Here is a 20,064-nt window from a genome sequence, read left to right on the forward strand (position 1 = left end):
GAGGGACGGATGTTGGAGGTGCTCTTGGGCTGTCCCCCACACATAAGCTGATATACAAGGAGAAAAAAGCAATGAATACACACTGTCCCTAAGCAAAGTCCAGACACTGGACTTACGAGACAGATACTTTGTATCAGCTCTTTTAAGTATATGTAAAGAATTAAGGGAAATGATATTTAAAGAACTAAAACATAGTATGAGACTTATATCTCTCCAAGTAGAGAATAACAATAAAAAAGATGTGAATTATAAAAGAGAAACAGATATTCTGGAGTTGAAAAGTATAGTAACAACTGAAAATGTCACTAAAGGGGCTTGTATTCACTTCCTAGGACCGCTGTAAGAAATTACTACACTCTACATGGGCTAAAACAATAGAAATTTACTCTTTCACACATCTGAAGGCTGGAAATCTGAAGTCAAGCTATAACTTAGGCTCTGTTTCCTATTGAAAGAGCTAGAGAACTATCTTTCCTTGCCCCTTGCTATCTTTTGGTAGTTTCTGGAAATTCATGGCTTTCCTTGGATTGCATCTGCATCACTCTAAACCCTGCCTCTGTCATCACATGGTGGCTTTCTCCCCTCTGTGTCTGTGTGTCCAAACCTCCCTGCTCTTATAAGGACAGCAGCCATTCAATCAGGGCACACTCTAATCCAGTGTAACCTTATCTTGATTATATCTGCAAAGACCTTATTTCCAAATAAGGATACTTTCACAGGTACTGTGGGGTACAACTTTAATGTATAATTTGGGGAGACACAAAGCCACAACAAAGCTGAACAACAGATTTGAGCAGGAAAAAGACAAAAATTTGAAGATAGATTAATAGAGATCCAGTCTGATGAACAGTGAGTTAAAAAATATGGATGGGAGAAAAAAATAGCAGAGCCTCGCGGACCTGTATAATACAATAAGCATGCCAACATATGCACAAAGAAAAGTCCCCAGAAAAATAAAAGACAGGGAATGAAATATAAAATAAGTAAAAGATAAAATAAATAAAAGAGAGGGACAGTGAAGATATGTGAAGTAACAATAGCCAAAATCTCACCAAATTTCATGAGAAACATTAATAAAAATATTCAAGAAGTTCAAAAAAGTCCAAGCAGGATAAACCCACCTCATAATAAAATTGTTCAAGGCCAAAGACAAAGAGAAAATCATGAAAGCAACTAATCATTTACAAAGGCTCCTCAATTTTATGGCTAATTTTCATCAGAAACCAGAGGCCAGAAGGCAGTGGGATGACATGAAAAGTGCCAAAAGACAGAAACTGTCAACCAAGAGCTCTGTATCTAGCAGATGTCTTTCAGTAATAAAGGAGACATTGAGACATTCCCAGATAACATTTGAGAGAACCCACTGCTTTCACAAGGCCTACAAAGAAATACTAAGGGCCCTTCAAGCTGAAATGAAAAGACAACAGAGTAACTTAATTCTACATGAAGAAATAAAGAGTTGCATAGGTTAATATACAAGAAAGTGTAAATATATAAGTATGTATATGTTGGCTAATGAATTTAAATAAAAAATATAAAAGTATGTAAGATGTGTATAATTGTAAACAATGTATTATTTTCTCCTGATTTAAAAGGCACCACCTGAAGTCAATATTATAAACATGCTGACGAGCACACAGTGTATAAAGATATAATTTGTATGACCATGGCAATAAGGGGAGGGTGTGCATTGAATCTACATGAAGGTAGTTTCTATATGCCATGGAAATTAATCTGGTATTAATCCAATTAGAATGTTATAATTTAAGGTGTTAATTATAATCTGAGGGAAGCTACTAAGAACATAACCCAGAATATATAGCAAAAGAAGCACCATGGAAATGTATTCGGTACGCTAGAACATAACATAAAAAACCGGTAATGGAGGACTATTAGAAAAGAGATGACATATACAGCCAAAAAACCAAACCAAAACAAAAAACAGATACCAATGCTAGCTGATTAGTAATGAAATATTCATGGATTATATACTCCAATTCAGAGGCAGATATTGGCAGAATGGATTTAAAAAAACCCTATAATCTCTATTTGCTGCCTATGAGGGAGTCACGCTTTAAGTCTAAGACAGAGAGGTTGAAAATAAAAGGAAAATAAATGCTAAGCAAGTAGTAACCAAAAGAGAACGAGACTGGCTTTGATGATATAAGACAAACTTTTATGACATTTTTCTTCTAGAAAAAAAAAGGACATTTTATAATGACAAAAGGGCCCATCCTTCGAGATTATGAACGTTTTACAAGAGAACTCCAAAATATATAAAACAAACTGACAAAAATGAAGAGAAACAGACCCCTCAACAATTGGAGACTTCAATATTCAACTTCCAATAATGAAAAGTCATTTCTTGTGATGCTCACAGGGTGGGAGGAGTAGGGGCTGAGATCCATATTTCATGGTGCAGGTACTGAAATTTAGAGATTAAGTGACTTTCTCAGAGTTGCAGCTCAACTGCAACTGAATGATGGTTCTGAGTCAGGGGATACAGACGGTTCCCTGGAGATAGAGATCCCTGATCACCTGAATACGAGATCAGGTCCTGGACACCTGAATTGAGCCCTTTCCTCACTCCCTTGCTCATATCCTCTTGCCCCAAGGTTTCTGCAGGCAGACACCTGGTATGTCAAGGAGGTGCCTGCACCAAGAGGATGGCTCAAATCCTGACCCAACTCCTGGCTCTGTGTTTCAATCCCTGACTCAAAATACATTGTCTTTCCTCCAAATGAAGAACAACCCCTGATGGAGTGGGGGGATCTGAGCATGTCTCCATCTCCCCTCACTTGCCCCCAGCACTTGATTCTATCTGCTGCCTTTCAGTGAGACTCCCTGGTGGTCAGGTGATCACCCTGAATGACCAGTAGTCTGCTTGCCTCCCAACTGGCTCAGAACCCAGGACATTCTAAACCAACTGCCCACGTGACAGTTGCCCAAAGAACTAGCTTCGTCTTCAACTGACCAAACTTGGATGATGAGCAGTTCATTAACTAGGAGAGGGGTATGCCAGGCTGGACTTTTGTGGCTTAGTGGATGAAATCTACACAGCTCCAGTGTCTCCCTGACTATCTGACCCACCCTCAGAGCAGCCACTATGGAAGGCATGGCTGAGAGCAGGAAGTAGCCACACTGGCCCTTGAGTATGCACCTTCCCTGCTCACTCCTTCCTTTCCAACATCCAGTGTCTTTTGTACAAACCACAGTCCTTCTTCTTGAATCTAATTACTGATTTTACTCCCATGCCACCTTCAATGGAGTAGTTAGTGGGGGTGATATTTGTGGCCCTACCATGTTGTTTGGTCAGATGCCCATTTCAATGTGGCTGAACCACTGTGGGCACAGCCAGCAGAACAGTGGACAGCCAGCAGATCTTCTTAAACACAAATAGTTATATTGTGAATCCCGTGTTTGAATCCCTTATGATCTTTTTCTTTTTATAACCTGAGCCACAATCCTAGAAAACATACTGAAAATAGAACTGTTGATATGCAGCTGAGAGAAGACCCTGGGAGCACATTCATTCATTCCTATGCTGCACTTCTGTTCTATGAGCAAAGAGGGGTATTATGATCTGTGATGGGGCTGTGATTTTATGAGGATGAGACAATGTAGAAAGGCAGCACAGCACAGGGACGGAGAGAGAGAGAGAGCATGAGAGCTGGTGTCTGGTGGCTGGTATCAACTCATGCTAGAAGACACATGTACCTGGGAAAGTTACTTAACCCCTTTGTCCCTGGTTCCCTGTTCTGCGGCATGAGGCCTATTTACTAGTATTCCCTTACGAAGCTTAATATAAGACAGTCCAGACATCACCTGGAGAAAATGACCGGTGCTGCGTAAGTGCTGTGTAAGTGTTCCAGCATTAACTGTCTGCAAGAATAAGCAAGGAATACAGGAGTGGCTGCCTCCGGAGAGGAAACTCGAACAGATACAGGGCAGGGGAGGGTGCAAGGTGACATTTCAGCCCTCACATGGGCATGATGCTTTACAGCTCATGGAGAGTATCTGTCATCATTTCCTGTCATCCCCCATCATCCTCATGGGTTATGCAGGGTAGGTGCTGTGACCCCTGTTTTGTGATTCATGGCTCTAAATTGTAGAGATTTTAAATGACGCCTGGAGTCACAAGGCTGATGACAGATCTGAGATAGGAAAGTAGTTGTTTCCTTGGGGACAGAGATCCCTGAACAACCCCTACCGCCTTCCCTGAGTCCTCCAGATCATGTGCTGGACTTCTGAACCAAGGGCTACCCTCCCTCCATTCCCCAAATTTTCCTGCCCCAAAGTTGCTGTCAGGACATAGAAGGTGCTGGAGCCAAGAGAAGGGCACATGCCTCCACCCAAACGTTTCAATCTCTGACCCAAAAGCTATGATATTTTCCTGAAAGGAAGTCCCTTAACAGGTCGGGGGAAAATCCCTCCTCCTCCCACGTCATCACACATCAGCTGCCTCAAGGCAGACCGACGGTGTGACCAGTGCTCTGCTTGACTCCTATGTGGCCCAGAGCCCAGGATTTTCCAAGCCAACTTGCACATATAATTCCTCTCTAATGAATCAGCTTGGCCTTCAAGAACCAACCCTGGATGAACCGCTAGCTAATGAGGAAAGTGACCTGATGGACTGGTGCTTTGCTGGTTTAATAGATGAAGCTGACATGTCCTCCACTGTCTTCTGACCACTGATCTGAGCAATAGCCTGAGCAGGCAGAGCCTACACTCTGAGTGTGCACTTCCCGCTCCCCAAACTCTGAAGTCTCTGTAGACTCCTCACCCTTCTCTAGACCTTGCAGTTGCAGGGAGAGAGTTTCTTCCCTCTGCCACCAAATGTTCATTCCACCAACCCAATGGCATTGTCCCTTCTCACCACTGTCCCAGGCAGCACCCAAATACCCAGTAATCCTGTTCACATCAACCAATGGAAATCACTCTATGAAATCCCAGTTTCGTTCCTTTATAAAAACTCTGTGGATTTATAGACCGCTGATGTTTGGTTTTGGATCTTGACATCTACGTTCAGAAGAGTTAACCTGTGATTTCCCTTTACTGTGATGTCTATTGCTAGGTGGCATCCAAATTCTCCTGATCTGATGAAAGCAGTGTAGGTGTGTTCCCTCTGCATATGTTCTCTGGAAGAGGATGTCGGAGAGTGGCATCACTTCTAAAACACTTTGTAGAAATCAGAGGAAACGATCTGTGCCTGAGTTTGTTTTGTAGAAAAAATAGTTTTACATTTGTTTTTTAATTGATGTTTACTTTACATATTGTAAAGTCCCCGAATCTTAAATGTCTAGCTTTATGGTTTCCTGTAATATAAATGCATCTGTTGCCAACACCAATTTGACACACAGAGCATCTCCAGGACCCTGGCAGCCTCCTATAGAAGGAGTTAAGAATAATATCTAACTTATTAGGTTACATGAATAAAATCATCTACTCCATGTATAGTCTAGGCACGACGATTACACATAATTAGCTCAGAAAGAGTGTGGCAGCGTCCTTGGAAGGTAGTTATGTTGCCTGTATGTACTATTACCACCACCCTGTCTCCGCTTTTGTGGCCGCATGCATCAGCGGTCACCCCAGTGTTTGGTTGGTTTTCCTGCGGTGCCAAAAAGGAAGTTAGGGAAGCAACGGAGAACATGTGCACTCGTTTGCTTTACCATTTTCATCCCAAGCGCCCTGCACTCACATTTCCTCTTCCTGTTCTTCTTTGCCCCAATTTGCTTTGTCTTTTCCTTCTTTTGAGTCCATTACAAAAAATTTGTTAACAGCTGAAAGGAAGACAAGAATCAGGCATAACCAGAGCCGCCCAGGGCAGGTAACCATTAAGTGGAGGATGCTGAGAGCAGATCCAGAATTCCCGGGGCCCCTCCAGCAGGGACCCTTCCGACTCCCAGCCCAGCTCCTGGCTGGGGCCATTCAGGGCTGCTCAGCAGGAGTCCGTGGTACAGACCCAGCGTAAGGGGCCAGAGCAACACTAAGAATGTGAATGAGGTAGGCTGCAGGAGGTTTTACAGACATTGATCCAAGGACCTTAAGTGCCTGTATGAGACCACATACTACAGGATGAGAATTATAAAGAGGGAATGGGGGAAGAGCTACAAAGAGGAGCTTATAGATAGCAAAAACAAAGTGAAAAGAGATGAAAGAGGAAATAAATTGCATGCACAGTTTTGCTCCCTGCATGTAATCCTGTGCATGGATAATTGTAGGAGTGGGGAGGAGGAAGCCTTGGGAAAGGACGGGGACAGTCAGGGTTGGGGTGAGAACTTGGACCCACTGCTCCTGGCAGGATAAAGGCCGACCTGGGGATGACTCTGTCTTCCCCTCTGCAATGAGGGAATGGGTCTCTGTGATCTGCAACATATTTTTTCCCGCCTTCAAATTTCATAACTGTGACCATGAATGAACTCCTGTGTCATCTTGTCCTTACAAGAAGGCAGTCACTATCTGCATGCATTTCTGTGTGTGATGTTGCCTTCCTCAGTACTCATGACTCAGTACTCCCCTTCCACTTCTCTCCACTATTTAGTGTTCATCGTCCTTCTCCGTGTCAGCCTCTACCAGCCATGTTATTTTAAAATATGGGGACACCGGAGGAATCATCATGGGTATACTGCCACCCTCCCTCATCAATCAATTGATCAATTAACCAATCCATCCAAACCCAGGGGGCACCTGTAATGGGACTGGGGTTTTGTTGGGCCCTATGGGACAGAATGGCAATGAGTTCCACATACTACCTGTCCTGTGCCTGGGGTAATTGCAGTTACTTGAAGATCGTTCTCAAAAAATCCCATAGGTTTCCTAGCCCCCTAGAGAGCATGAACATGAAATCAGAAGTAAGCTAACTTGTCTAAATTCCCTTAGTCTATACGTGGGGCAACAGGGGCTCTACAGCTGATGCGATCACATAAACACACACTACCTGCCGGAGTTTGCCCTGAACCTTGGAAGGACTTGGGAGGGTGGGCTTTGGGCAGGCCTGGGGTAGGCATGACCAAGGTGTGGGGGGCAGGGCCAATGTGTGGCTGAGGCAGTGGGTTCTGAGAGGAGCACTGACTCCCTACCCTGCCGCCCAGAGAGAGGTCGTGTCCTGTGGCCAATGCCAGGTGACCAGGTCAGCAGGGCTGTAAAAGCTGGTGTGTGAAATAGGCCCAGCAGCTCCTCATACAGTCCTCTAGAATCCCTGCCGGCCATGGAGGGTCTCCAGGGCAGCTGCACATGGGCCTCTTTCAGATGGAAGCACATTCACAGTTCAGACTTGGGTGAGGTATGGAGGCTGGGATGAGCTAAAGGACATTGGAGCATATGCATAATTCCAGAGGAAAGGTTCTTCAACTCACCTAGCTATGGAAGTGGCCTTTAAGGAGGAGCAAACAGGACAGGAACATAATGTTACTAGTCCTGTACGTTAAAAGGGAGAGAGTTGACCTCTCATCTACCTCCTGGCTCATGCTAGAACTTTGTATCCAGATTCAAGTGTCTGTTGGGTCGCACCAGATTACATCCATCAAGGTTAATAACAAGAAAGATACCAAAATCCCAAGAGGTGCTAATGAAACAGAACCTAAGCTTTGACATCTGGCAGTGGGAAAGAGAAGGAAGTACAGGTTTCAGGGGAAAGAATTCTTTTTTTTTTTAAAGATTTTATTTATTTATTCGACAGAGATAGAGACAGCCAGCGAGAGAGGGAACACAAGCAGGGGGAGTGGGAGAGGAAGAAGCAGGCTCATAGCAGAGCAGCCTGATGTGGTGCTCGATCCCATAACGCCGGGATCACGCCCTGAGCCGAAGGCAGACGCTTAACCGCTGTGCCACCCAGGCGCCCCCATGGGAAAGAATTTTTAAATAGGAAAGCAAAAATGATTGCAAACACAGCACACCTGATGCCTATGGACTCCATTCCTCTTACTAATATGTCATTAAAATATGAAATGAACAAATTAGACTTGTACATATATTTCCCTACCCCTTCTGCTTTCCTATCCACCTTCCTCAGTCTCCAGAGCAGCAGGTGCAACCCAACTGTACCCGGAACCCTCTTGCATTGCTTCCTACCTGAGTGTTGTTCCCTACCTGGAGAGTCATCCTCCTCACTACTGGAATCTTGAATGCTCTCCACAAGAAAATCTATAGACACCCAAATATGATATATAGAAACACATCAATTAGAGGGGCTCACCCTTTCCTCCTCCTCTAGTTGAGGCTGTGTGGGTCATACGGCATCAACCTGATATTTCCTGTGGGTTCTCAGAAGTTCTCTATACTTGGTGGAGTCAGAGCCCTTCAACAAGAATTGATCACAGTTACAAACCTTCGAATGAGACAGAGATGCTGAATGAATCAGCTTTCACACTCTCAGTTCTACAGGCACATTGCAGCTCTTACCTCCAAACTTACCACCTGAGATTCAAATTAGTATGCGCACATTTGAAATGTAGCTAGTGTGAGTGAGCAATGTGGTGTTATTTTAATTCGCTGAATGTTGGTGTAAAATTAATTATAAGCAGACACATGTGGCTAGAGGCTAGCACCCTGGAGAGCACAGTTCTAGAATCCAAAGATGAAAAAGAGGTCACTTGCCCTCCGCTGGTTGTTTCTTGGTTGTAGTTTGCTGGCCTGATCTGATCATTCATGTATAGGCATTTCTGGGCTCATGCACACATGACAGGCACAAGTTAAGACTCTGGGACACTAAACAGTAAGGTCAACCACCAGGTCCTAGAGGAAGCGACCTACAGAAATCCCAATGTCACTGCATAGAAACAAACAAACAAACCCTAAAATATTTATGGAACCACAAAGGACCCCTAATAACCAAAACAATCTTGAGAATGAAGAACAAAGATGGAGTCCCCACACTTCCTGACTTTAAAGCATATTACAAAGCTACGGTAATCAAACAGAATGGTACTAGTATAAAAACAGGCCGATAGACCAGTGGAACAGAGCAGAGAGCCCCCAAATAAACTCACACGTACATAGATAAATGATCTGTGACAAGGGTGCCAAGATTGCACAATGGGGAAAGTAAAGGAGGCATGGAGTGAACACTGACACTCCCTAACCCAGCTGTTTAGGAGATTTGCAACAAGGGTGATGGGCACCAAGCTAAAAGCCAAGTTTTACTTTAAATTCCTATTTGCCACTGTACCTTGGGTATGGACTTACAGGATTTGAGCATTTCTCATGGTATGGTGATGTCATAAATTACATTAAATTATCGTCCTGATTCTTAACTGCTCTGGGCCATGTACAAGCAATGACCTCAGCTATGACAGCTGTTGGCCTGCACTGTCCTACATGGGGCCTCTTAGCTCTCAGAATCAGTGGACTGACCAGGAGCATGTGGACTTTCTATGTGAGTTTCACTCTAATGACTATGCCAGAGCTGGCTGTTAAATCCATCTATAGTTGTTCTGGGTTATGTGACCATTGAGGCCACCTTATAACGTGGTCAGTGTTTGGGACATGTGTACACTTCAGTACTTTGGGAGTGTACACGGATGCTGAAACCCCCCTGCTCTGTGACTAACGATCCCGTAGCTGAGTGATAAGTGCAGATCAGTAGCACAGAGCATCAGCAACGGGGATACAGGCCTAGGTCCACACTTTGACTTTCCTCCTTAGGAGGTCAAGACCTGGGACAGTCTTTTCTGCTCTATCTCCATCTGAGGAAGGGAACATTCAACAAACTTCCAGGCACAGTTGTGGTGATGGAGGAATTCGGGATTGTATGTGAAGTGTTCAGTGGTGAGGAGATTATTTTGCAAAGTTGACATTGCATTGTTCTGTGTAAATGGGAAATACCTCCTGAGGAAACACACACATACTCAATACAATCACATTTACATTGACACCACATAGACACCCCTTAGCCCTCACACATAAACCACACAACCTAAATGACCTAGTTGTTCTGGGGCCTGTAGAACATGGTCATAGTTCTTTACTGGACAGTTGGTTTCTCCCACTACACACTCAACCTTCATTCCTAGCAAGAACCCAGAATCAGGGTGGCTCTCCAGACCAAAGCAGACAAGAAAGCCCCACCTTTTTCATCACGTAGATTATTTCTCAATGAGTGATTATAAAAAAATGGAATGCTTTTATTTCCTGTTGAATTCATCTGCAATTAAAAAAATGCAAAACACTATGAGGATGGCATCATCCTAAACACTGCTGGTACAAGTCTTTTGTTCTCTCTAAGAAACCTGATGGGAACCAGTGGTTGAGTCAGGGGCCCCAAAACAAAGAAATGAAGCAAGGTTTCTATTTTGGACGAAGTCAAGCTTACCTGGGGGAGAGATGGGACCCCTTTCTCTGCCTTGTCACTGGAAAGGTCCTCCAATGGGCACTCCAGGGGGTCTGGGGGACATGGAGTAACTGTCAGGACACCGATGGTGCTGCTCAGAAATTACTCAGGGAGCTCTGATTGATGTGGACATGGGGCAAGAGGGTATGGATGTGATTAAGAGGCAAGGTGAGCTGCTGATGTCCCATCCTCCTTGGTGTATGAATGAAGGCAAAAGAGAGGAGCAGGAAGGGAGTGAAAAACAGAGCTTTTGGCTTTCTAGCTAAGTGGAATCTAATTTATGTGAAATAATCCATCTAAACAGGGTAAACACTCAAAGATACAGACATAATGAAGAGAAGGGCCACATGCACCCCAATGTTCATAGCAGCAATGTCCACAATAGCTAAATCGTGGAAGGAGCCGAGATGCCCTTCAACAGATGACTGGATTAAGCAGATGTCCATATATACAATGGAATACTACTCAGCTATCAAAAAGAATGATTTCTCAACATTTGCTGCAACATGGACAGCACTGAAGGAGATAATGCTAAGGGAAATAAGTCAAGCAGAGAAAGACAATTATCATATGGTTTCTCTCATCTATGGAACATAAGAACTAGGAAGATTGGTAGGAGAAGAAAGGGATAAAGAAAGGGGGTAAACAGAAGGGGGAATGAAGCATGAGAGACTATGGACTCTGAGAAACAAGTTGAGGGCTTCAGAGGGGAGGGGGTTGGGGGAATGGGATAGACCGGTGATGGGTAAAAGGAGGGCACGTATTGCATGGTGCACTGGGTGTTATACGCAACTAATGAGTCATCAGACTTTACATCAGAAACCAGGGATGTACTGTATGGTGACTAACATAATAAAAAAAAAAAAACATTAAAAAAAGTAATTATTGATAAGACTGTATTTATTGCCATTTGATTACTCTGGTCATCTCTTTGGTGGCATTTCCTTGATGAAACCCCCTGAATCCTCCCCTCTCATTCATCATCTTTCAAAGCTCCTGACTGGAGAAGTTCATACACCCCATGACATAATCTAAGCACAAGACTGCTGAAAAGAGCAGAGCTATCTCAGGGTCTCCAGGATCTAAGGAGTCAACCTCAGTTAGCAATTTCGGACAAGCCAGTGTAAGCGTGTGAACTGAGACCGGATGTGTAAACTGGTGAATGTTTGAGACCATGGACTTCAGAACAACATGGACTTAAAATCACCTTGACCTGCAAGGAGAGAGGGGTTTTTCTGGTCAAGGATATGGACAATTATCCTGTCACAAGAGAACCAGTCCCTGATCCATCAGGTCCGAGCCAGGGAAAAGTGGCTACCATGTATCTGACCAAGATGCGGGGGCCTTGAGGGAATTTCTGCCTTAAAAAGAACTGCGTAAGGAAATGCAGGAATGCTGAAAATCCTAGCTCATAGGTCAGCATAGATGTGAATAAACCAGGCTTAGCTGTGGCCTTAAAGTACACCTCCCGTCTTTTTCCCATACACAAAACAAGCAGGAATAGGAATCCAGAGATCATTGACAAGGATCCCAGAAGGATTCCAGTCTCAGTAAATGGTGAACCTGGAGCCCTTAGAGGGAGACTGAGGATGGCAAGTCCTGCCTGCCCTCAGACTATTTGCAAATTACCTTCCTCTGGCTTTGTCCCTTCCACATGCAGGATTTGATCTCTTTACATGTTTTTCCCCACTTAGTGCTGGTGCAATTCCAGAGATTGAACTAGAAAACTACAAGTTCTCGATACTGGGTCAAAACAAAAACAAAACAAGAACACCACGTCAACAAAGGAAGCAGGAAATAGTCCACCTTCCTTTATAGTGGAAAAAAGCGGCTCCTGTCCTGGACAGGAAGCAGTTCTGGGGAGTGTGACTCTTAAAGACTCCCACTTTCAGTGGTTGTTGCTATTTCTGTGGAAGTACCTTCAACCTCTAAATCTCAGGAGTTCTGAGGGGCTGCCTTTGCTGTTTGCCCAAATTTATTGTACTGAAATGAACCTGTCCTCTGAGTAAAGGGGATTTGGGGGTACCCTCCAGTAGCTAGGGAGGAGGACTGGCTCTTCTCCTTCCTCCCACATACAATAGCTGATGACGCTTTAAGATTCCTTAGTTCAGGAATGAATATGAGAGTCTATATCTTCTACGTTACTGTAGGAAGTAAAAGAACAAACCACACTCTCGGGCTCTAAAAGAAAAAAGGGCTTTAATATAATAATATTTGAATTTACCACTTACTATTTAAGAGAATAAATATTGCCCCCCGTCAAATAACTAAATAGATGGGAGGAAGGGATGTGGAGCACATGGGGCGGATGCACCGCAAATCCCCAGCTGCTGAGGAATCCCTGCAGGGCCACTGGACACTTGCTCAGCCCTGAGGTTGACTGCGGCCAGTTCTTCTCCTTCTTGAGTGCTACTGACCAGCTAGGACCGGGACTCCAGCTGGCAGGACAGGGTGTAGCTAAGGACAGAGGGACACCTGTGAGTTGCCCAGGAGCTTCCATTTAAGAGTCCCTGCCAGTGCTTGCCCACAGCTGGAGTCAGGCGCCCCGGCAACAAGGCCTGAGGCTGCCCAGGGAAGGAGGATCCCAGGAGTGGCCAGCAGAAAGAGTCCACCCCGAACCTCACCGACCCAGCTCCTGATGGGCCTCACCTCTCACCTCACTGAGAGACTCCATAGCCTGGAACCAGGCCCAAAAAGGATCCTCGGGCTCTAGGGTGTAATTCTTGGCAGCCACCTGGAGCAGCATGATGTCCGTCATGACTTGGTATTCCTGAGCAGAGAGAGAAGCACAGGATGTATAGGGAGGTTGGGGCGGGGGAGGGGGGTAGCTGCAGGGCCTGGTGAGGGTTGAGCAATGGGAGAGGGGAACTGTCCCGGGTCCTGGCACACATGGCCACCCTCCTGCCTGCAGATTCATCCAATCCCAACCTGTTCTCAGAGGTGAGTATAAATAGCCCTTCCTACGGGAAGCTATCCTTGATGGCATTCCTCTATCCCCACTTACTAACTAGATGGGTCTTCCACTTCTTTATTATCAAACTATCCCAGTAAACGTGAGACGGAGGGGATGGAGCCAAGCAATGTTCTTCCCAGGGACATCTCTGAGGCCTACTCCCTACCCTTTCCTACAGGAAGTGACACACAACCTTATTCTTTTTCTGGTGGTTGATCTCACATCTTTGGAAAGCAGAGAGCCAAAGTCCATCAGAAGGAGCCCCCTGGTTATTACTAGCACCTTACACCCACACCTTCTAATGCTGCGCTAAGGCCAAGACACATTTGTGGGCTCTGCAAACACTGATAATGGGACTGGGATCTAGGCAAGGCTCTGGGGTCCAGAGAAAGGACACGGGGCAGATGGACTGGCTACAGATCGGGACCCTGTAGCACTACCCTCTCGGAAGACAGTAGGGGAGGCCGAAGCCTCAGGCAGGAAGGGGCTGCTGCGGCTACTGAGGTGCTTGCTGATGTGGAGGGTCCTGACTTCATTCTCCCCCCACGGGCAACCTCACCAGGGGAGGCTGAGGTCCAGTCAGACAGACTTCACGCAGCTTTGCCTTCAGGAAGCTCTGCTGCTTCACCAGTCTTCGGCACCGGGAGCCGTGTCCTAAGTGCAGCGTCCCTTCACTTATCACTGAGATGGGCAAGAGACCCCAGCTCACAAGGGCAACTGTGAGGCTGTCATGAGGGGAGGTTTGCCGAGTCCTGAGAGCTCAGGGCTCAGTACAGGGGCGCTCTGCTCCCAAACCTCCGGATTCTGGTCCCTCCCCCACAATCCTCAGGCTCACCCACCTCCAGATAGTCCTCCATTGCAATATCCAGCATCACCAATTCAGTGAGGAAAGTGCCAAGTTAGGGGACAACACCCTGTGTCATGAGCGGTAGGGTTGGGATGAGTCCCTGCTCTCTGATGCCCATGGGGACCCTCCCCTGAAAATGCTGCAGCCTCCTGGCCCACCCCAGTTTCCCACATGGAGCAGCCTAGGACCCTTAGCAGTCTCCCCTCAATTCCCTTTCCCCTCACCCTCCAAGTACATCATACTCTTTCTAATCACCTCCAGGGCCTGCTTTTAGAAAATCACAGGGTATATAGTCCTGGGCTCCTCCCCATCCCGAAACACATTCTGGATCCAGCTTTCTAGACCCTCCTGCTGGTCACTTTGAAACAAGAATTTTAGAAGCAACAGGAAGTGGAGCTGGAGTTGAAGTCCCACCTGTACTGATTTGGAGGCTTCCAGCCCTCAGGGAGAAGCCCCTCTCCTCTGACTTTGGAGGCCCTGGGCCTCAGGCACACTCACCTTCTTCTGCAGCCTCTTCTTCTGGGCTCTCCGGAGGGCCATCACCAGGGTGGCAGATTTATTAGATGGTTGCTCCTGTAGGGCCAAGGACAAGATCCTTGAGACCGTAATACCCTCAGTCCACTTGCCCCCACCATCTTTTAATTCAGACCCTAGACATCTGACTTAAGTCCGCTGATAACTGATAAACATTATCCTTAAGCATGCCATGAGTGATTCTAGAAAAATCTCAGCTCCAACATTCTCCATGTGTGACCCTGAGCTTGCAGCCTGGCCTCCCTGAGCCTGTTTTCTCATCAGGAAAAGTGAGAATTCTACCTACCTCCCATCGTCTCCTGAGGACTCAGTATCGTATTACTATCATTATTGTTGTGGCCCTCAACCCATCCCAACCCCTTCACTGAGCAGAGCCCTGTCCTCTGGGCTTTCAAGGTTTGTACAGGTGTCCATCTGGACTAGCTGTTAACATAGAGAGACAGGGTGTCTAGGCTAGCGAATCTGGTTGAGCAGCACCTGGTTGTTCCACCCCCAATGGAATCTTCACCCCAGCCTGTCACCACATTCATGCCAAAGGCTTCCCCTCTCCAAGGAATGCTTCAGGCCATTCCCTATTTCATCCATGCAGGACCCTGTTCCCTCACACCCTTCTTCTCTTTCCAGACCTGCACCTTCCATGCTACCTTGATGACTAGTTTCCTGCTCTGTGGGTTGTCTTCAGTGCCCAGCTTTTTAAAGTTTTGAAAGCACTTCCTGAATAGAGGGAAAGGAGGCAGGACGATTGGAGGACTAATGTGGCAGGATTGAGTGCAAGTCCCTTTTATTTGAGAACCCCAAAGTGTCAAATTGCCTGGATAACAGTTTTCTCTGGGTTCCTCTGAGCACTAAGGTCTTTGTAGGACATGGGAGAGAGCTCTGATGTAGGTCATCCTATGACTCCATTCCCATATTAATTGAGCAGCTCTGTTTTGGTCAATTTTGGTTTCAATTGGGCAGAGTTTAGTGGTTGTAAACACATGAAAATATTTATTCAGCTCAGCCTTGTGGGGGAACATTTAGGAAAACTGATTTCTAAAGCAGGAGACATGGTGGCCTATTCTCCAGGGAGGCTGAGAGACCCGCCTGCCAGCCCAGGTCCTGTAGTCAGGGATTGCTGCTTCCCAGGAGGTCCAAGCTGGCTGAGGGGGAAGAGGACAGGCCTCTGGGAGATCCCTGATCCATCCTGGTCCGTCCATGCAGAGAGACCGTCTCACCTGGAAACGTTCTCCCATGTCTTCTTGGGGTGGTATATTGAGACAGTCTGCAGAGCCGAGACGATGGCATTCAGGGAGTAGTAGTTCTGCAGGATTTGACAGGCCTGGGGAGGGAAGAGAATGAGCTGTCACGTGGGTAGTGGAGGCTGATTTTCTCTAGAGCTTCAGTCACCCTCAGTTTAAATCACTCCTCCTGGATGAAGCAGATGTCCAGGGACCTGCCGAAGGGCACATATAAGGCCCAAAGAGTCCCAATGCTGAGAGACAAAGGATTTTACCTCACTCCAAGGAAGAAGTCAAGGAGGAACAGAGCATCCCAACATTGGGCCATGCAAGTCACAGTCAGCCTCTGGAAGGAAGAGCCTAGGGACTGCACAGTCCCTAGGGCAAAGACCAGGGCCTTCCACCCTGAGACCTGATCAAGGGAAGAGCAGTGCCCGAGACGCAGGAGATCACCTCAGCTGGGCTTCCCGTTGCATACCTTGGCCACCTTGATCCAGTGCTCCACCACCATGGCCCTGTCCCGGGCTGTCATGCTTGGGTTGCCAAGGCAGGTAGTGATGACACACTTGGCCACACCGTTGAACTGGGCGACAGTGGCCCGGACTGTGGGTGCCAGGTGCTCACTGCCAGGCTTATTGCGCTTGGACCAGACGGAGCCCAGGCACTGATGGGGCAGCAGCTTCTTGAACAGCTCCTAGAGAACAGGGGGAGGTTTGTTCACCCAGCTATTTCACATGCAAGAGTAGTGTCCTAGATAGGGGTCACAGGTCAGAGCTAGAGCTCAGAAAGCTGAGAATGTGGCCTGAGCCTGGTTGGAGTCCCTGGATGTCACTCCATTCTTTTTCACTGAGGGGCCCAGGACAGGATGGCCCAGGAGCAAATAGAGACGAGGGAAGGAAGGAGGGCATTTGCATCCTGATCATCCTCACAAACTCCAAGCTCCACGCTGCTGTTCAAGGTGGCTCCTCCCAAGGGGGACTCTTCCCCTCCAACTATTCATCCCTCTGGTTCTACTCCCCTCTCAGATACACATTCTCACATGATAGCTACAACCACAGGTTTATCTATCTGCCCTGCACTTAAGTACACATCAGATACCTAGTAATTGATGAGGGTACTCAGCCTCCAAAACAAGTGGGTGGGCGACCCATGGACTTGACTGAACACAGAGAGCTGCCCTCCTCCACCCACGGGACCAGGGCCTGCCCATTGGTCTCTCCATTCTGGCTCATTTCTTCTCCCTAGTACCTCCGTATCAGTGCTTATCAGGGTCTCTCGCTACAGTCCGCAGCTGGACAGTGAAAGCTTGGGGCTAAGCACCTTGATGGGTTGACAGGGTTGGGAAGTGGTGGAGCTGAGATTTGGTCCCAGACCATAGGAGTCCACATCAGGGAAAGGCAGGTGTGAGGCAGCCTACAGCAGAAGAAACGCTTGTCCCTGCCCCACCCTGAGAGCCTAACTGCTCACCGTATCCATATATGTGAGTTGCTCTGTCACAAGCCTGGAAGGGAAGTCCAGGAGGTCAGGCTTCTCCTCACCCAGCTGGTTCTTTGGGGTGACACAGCAGGAACCATCTGGGGTCACAGTGGGCTCTATGTCTATTGTCAGAGCTGGAGTGAAAATTCCTGGGAAAGCTGATGGTCCAGCTGACTGCAGCTCAGCACCCGGCACACATGGAGATGATGGGAGCATGTGTTCCAGTTCTGCAACAGCTGATGGAGGGGAGGCTGGCTCTGACACTGCAGGTGATGGTCGATGCAGAGCTGGGGTTGCCTCTAGCTCCATAGAAGGCCCTTTTTCTGGCTCTGCAACTGGAAGGAGCCCTGGAGCTGGCACTGGAGCAGGTTAAAGAGAAAGGTTCATCCACATAACTGACTTTCCATGTGCCTTTCCAAAAACAGGACATATACCATGGCCTTAAGGAGGGCACGTATTGCATGGTGCACTGGGTGTTATACGCAAGTAATGAATCATGGAACTTTACATCAAAAACTTGGGATGTACTGTATGGCGACTAACATAACATAATAAGAAAATATTAAAAAAATGTATCCAATGAATTTCCAATCCATGAGCCCCATTCCAGATAGCCTTCCCAAACTGCAATCTCCCTTACCCTCTGCCTCTACAGGCTCCAGAAGTTCCCGCTGCAGCAGGAGAATGGGGGCATGGTTTTTCAGGTCCCAGTCATGGCACTTCAGATGTACAGAGCCCCCCCCCCCCCCGCTTTACCTCAAGTCATATGTGGAGCACAGTCAGAGGCCTGGCCTTTCATTCCACATGCTACTCCCACAGCACCGTTCTTTCTGTGTGGGTCCCAGAAGATGGCCCCAGGCCACTTCCAACCCCTCTGTAGCTGTCTTTGCAGTGGTTTGCTCATCCAGAAAACCTGAATGAGTGGTTTTTCCACTTACACTCTTCACGGCCATAGGTCTAGTCTACTCCGTCTTCCATGCAGACCAGTATCAGGGCTTAAGTTTGAGGCAGATTTGTGAGTGGTCTGCTCACCACAGCTTCTATTATTGGCCCCAGTTGTGGTCAGCAGAGGTGGATACGGAAAGGGGCAGGCAGAGCAAGATGAGACCATCAAAGGGGTGGATGTTTTAGGCACCAGCTCAGCCCAGATTGTGCTCTGCTTCCCAGAGGGCTTGAAGGCCCATCCATAGCTCTTTTTGACTCATTTGCTTCTTCAGGAAGCCCCCCAAATTCAGCCCTCCCATGGAAACCAAGAGATCTGTGAGATCTATGGCTCTGAAAGTCCCTCCCCAGCCACAACCCCTGTATCTCCCACCCTGCTCTGTGGAGGCAGCAGTCTTTCCTTCTGGACCCAAAGACCGTGTTTTTACTTGTTATAGTCCATCATAATGGTACAAACACGGGTGGATCTATTCACACCTAGAGTAGGCCATGAAGATGTCATATCTAATGAACTATGGACATGGGTGCTTATGATGTGTAGAGTGACTATCTGACCCTCTGACTAAAATTGAGACCCAGACATTGTATCTACTTTGTCGACTGAGTTATCTTAGTGACTGGAAAGTGCCTGCATTACTACATGCCTAATACATATTATTGAATGAATGACTCCTAACCAGTACTTTCCAAATACTGAGTGGACCTTGGGCGGCTCTGCCTGCCCCCAGTGACTCCCTAATCTGGTCACATAAAGGACCAGTGCCAGGACCAACTAGATGGAATCTCAGAAGTCCTTTGCAAACAGGAAAACTATGAGCTTTCCATTTGCTTTTGTAAACCCAGAAGGGCCACAGGTCTGTGAGGGTTGAGGTTGAGAGCTTCTTCACTGGAGAGCGAGAACTACTAAACATGAAGATGCCCAGCATGTTCAGCAGCCTTTTCTACAGAGCCAGGCCCCAGATAAGCCCGTGCCGTGTTTTCTCCCATGATTTCCTACAGTAACCCTATGAGATTCAGCCTCTTACCACCCCATTTTTCAGAAGAGGAAAGTGAAGCTCAGAGAGGTACAGTGACATTCCCAAGACATACAGCTAGTAGGTGGGAGTCTCACTCCTGTGCTGTGCCTGGGGTGGGCATTCACCTGTTGAACTGCTGGCCCAGGACCTGTTTGGGTGAAGTGAACACATGGTATTATGCAGAAAATTGTGATATTTGATATGTTTATATCTGGGAAGAATGGTACCAGGGAGCGTACGAAATGCTCCACTGTGCCTTCTCTGAGCATCAGCATCGTGCAGGCCTCGTCCAGGGACAGGATTAATTCTTTTTCCCCACCAGAAAGACGGGGGGGGGGGGGAGCGCAGTGTACTCAGCTTCAACTCCATGAACCACCAGGAAGATCAGGGTCTGGCGTTCAGACCAGAGACTCCCAACGCTTCGGGAACTTGTGCAAGAAAAGGGACTTGAAGGCCCGCCCAGAAAAGGGCTCTAGGCTTAAAGGTGCAATTGGCTTTAGGGGTGAAATGATAAACCATTGTTCCCTTTAACCCATTTTGTTAGTTGAGCAACAATAGCATTTCTCTCTTTTAATAGCCTTTATTAAGAACTCTATGCCTTTAAGTCATCGGTAAACATCCCTACTGCAGACAGGAGAAAGCAGAAGCTTAGCATCTCCAACGCTGCTTGAGATCATAGACGTTGGGCCTGAGAACTGTCCAGAGCATGGAATGCATGGCATTCCTCCCATGCTGATGAGGCCTGGTCT

The 20,064-nt window shown here is 47.0% G+C and overlaps 2 protein-coding genes across 2 annotated transcripts in view; both read right to left on the minus strand.

Moving 5' to 3' along the window:
- Positions 1 to 20,064, minus strand: part of LOC123803122 (focal adhesion kinase 1-like) — a 285,650-nt gene that overhangs the window by 130,136 nt on the left and 135,450 nt on the right. The window lies entirely within an intron of this gene.
- Positions 12,511 to 20,064, minus strand: part of LOC148108115 (uncharacterized) — an 83,037-nt gene continuing 75,483 nt past the window's right edge. The window contains exons 3-6 of the mRNA XM_087853816.1: positions 15,879 to 15,982; positions 14,629 to 14,703; positions 12,980 to 13,100; positions 12,511 to 12,787 (exon numbers count right to left, since the gene is read on the minus strand). Of these exons, the coding sequence (XP_087709942.1) occupies positions 12,561 to 12,787; positions 12,980 to 13,100; positions 14,629 to 14,703; positions 15,879 to 15,896 (441 nt within the window). The 5' untranslated portion in view covers positions 15,897 to 15,982 and the 3' untranslated portion in view covers positions 12,511 to 12,560. The remainder of the gene's footprint in view (positions 12,788 to 12,979; positions 13,101 to 14,628; positions 14,704 to 15,878; positions 15,983 to 20,064) is intronic.

This window comes from Ursus americanus, chromosome 22, assembly GCF_024610735.1.
Source record: "Ursus americanus isolate L20-20 chromosome 22, mUrsAme1.1.p, whole genome shotgun sequence".
NCBI classification, from domain to species: domain Eukaryota; kingdom Metazoa; phylum Chordata; class Mammalia; order Carnivora; family Ursidae; genus Ursus; species Ursus americanus.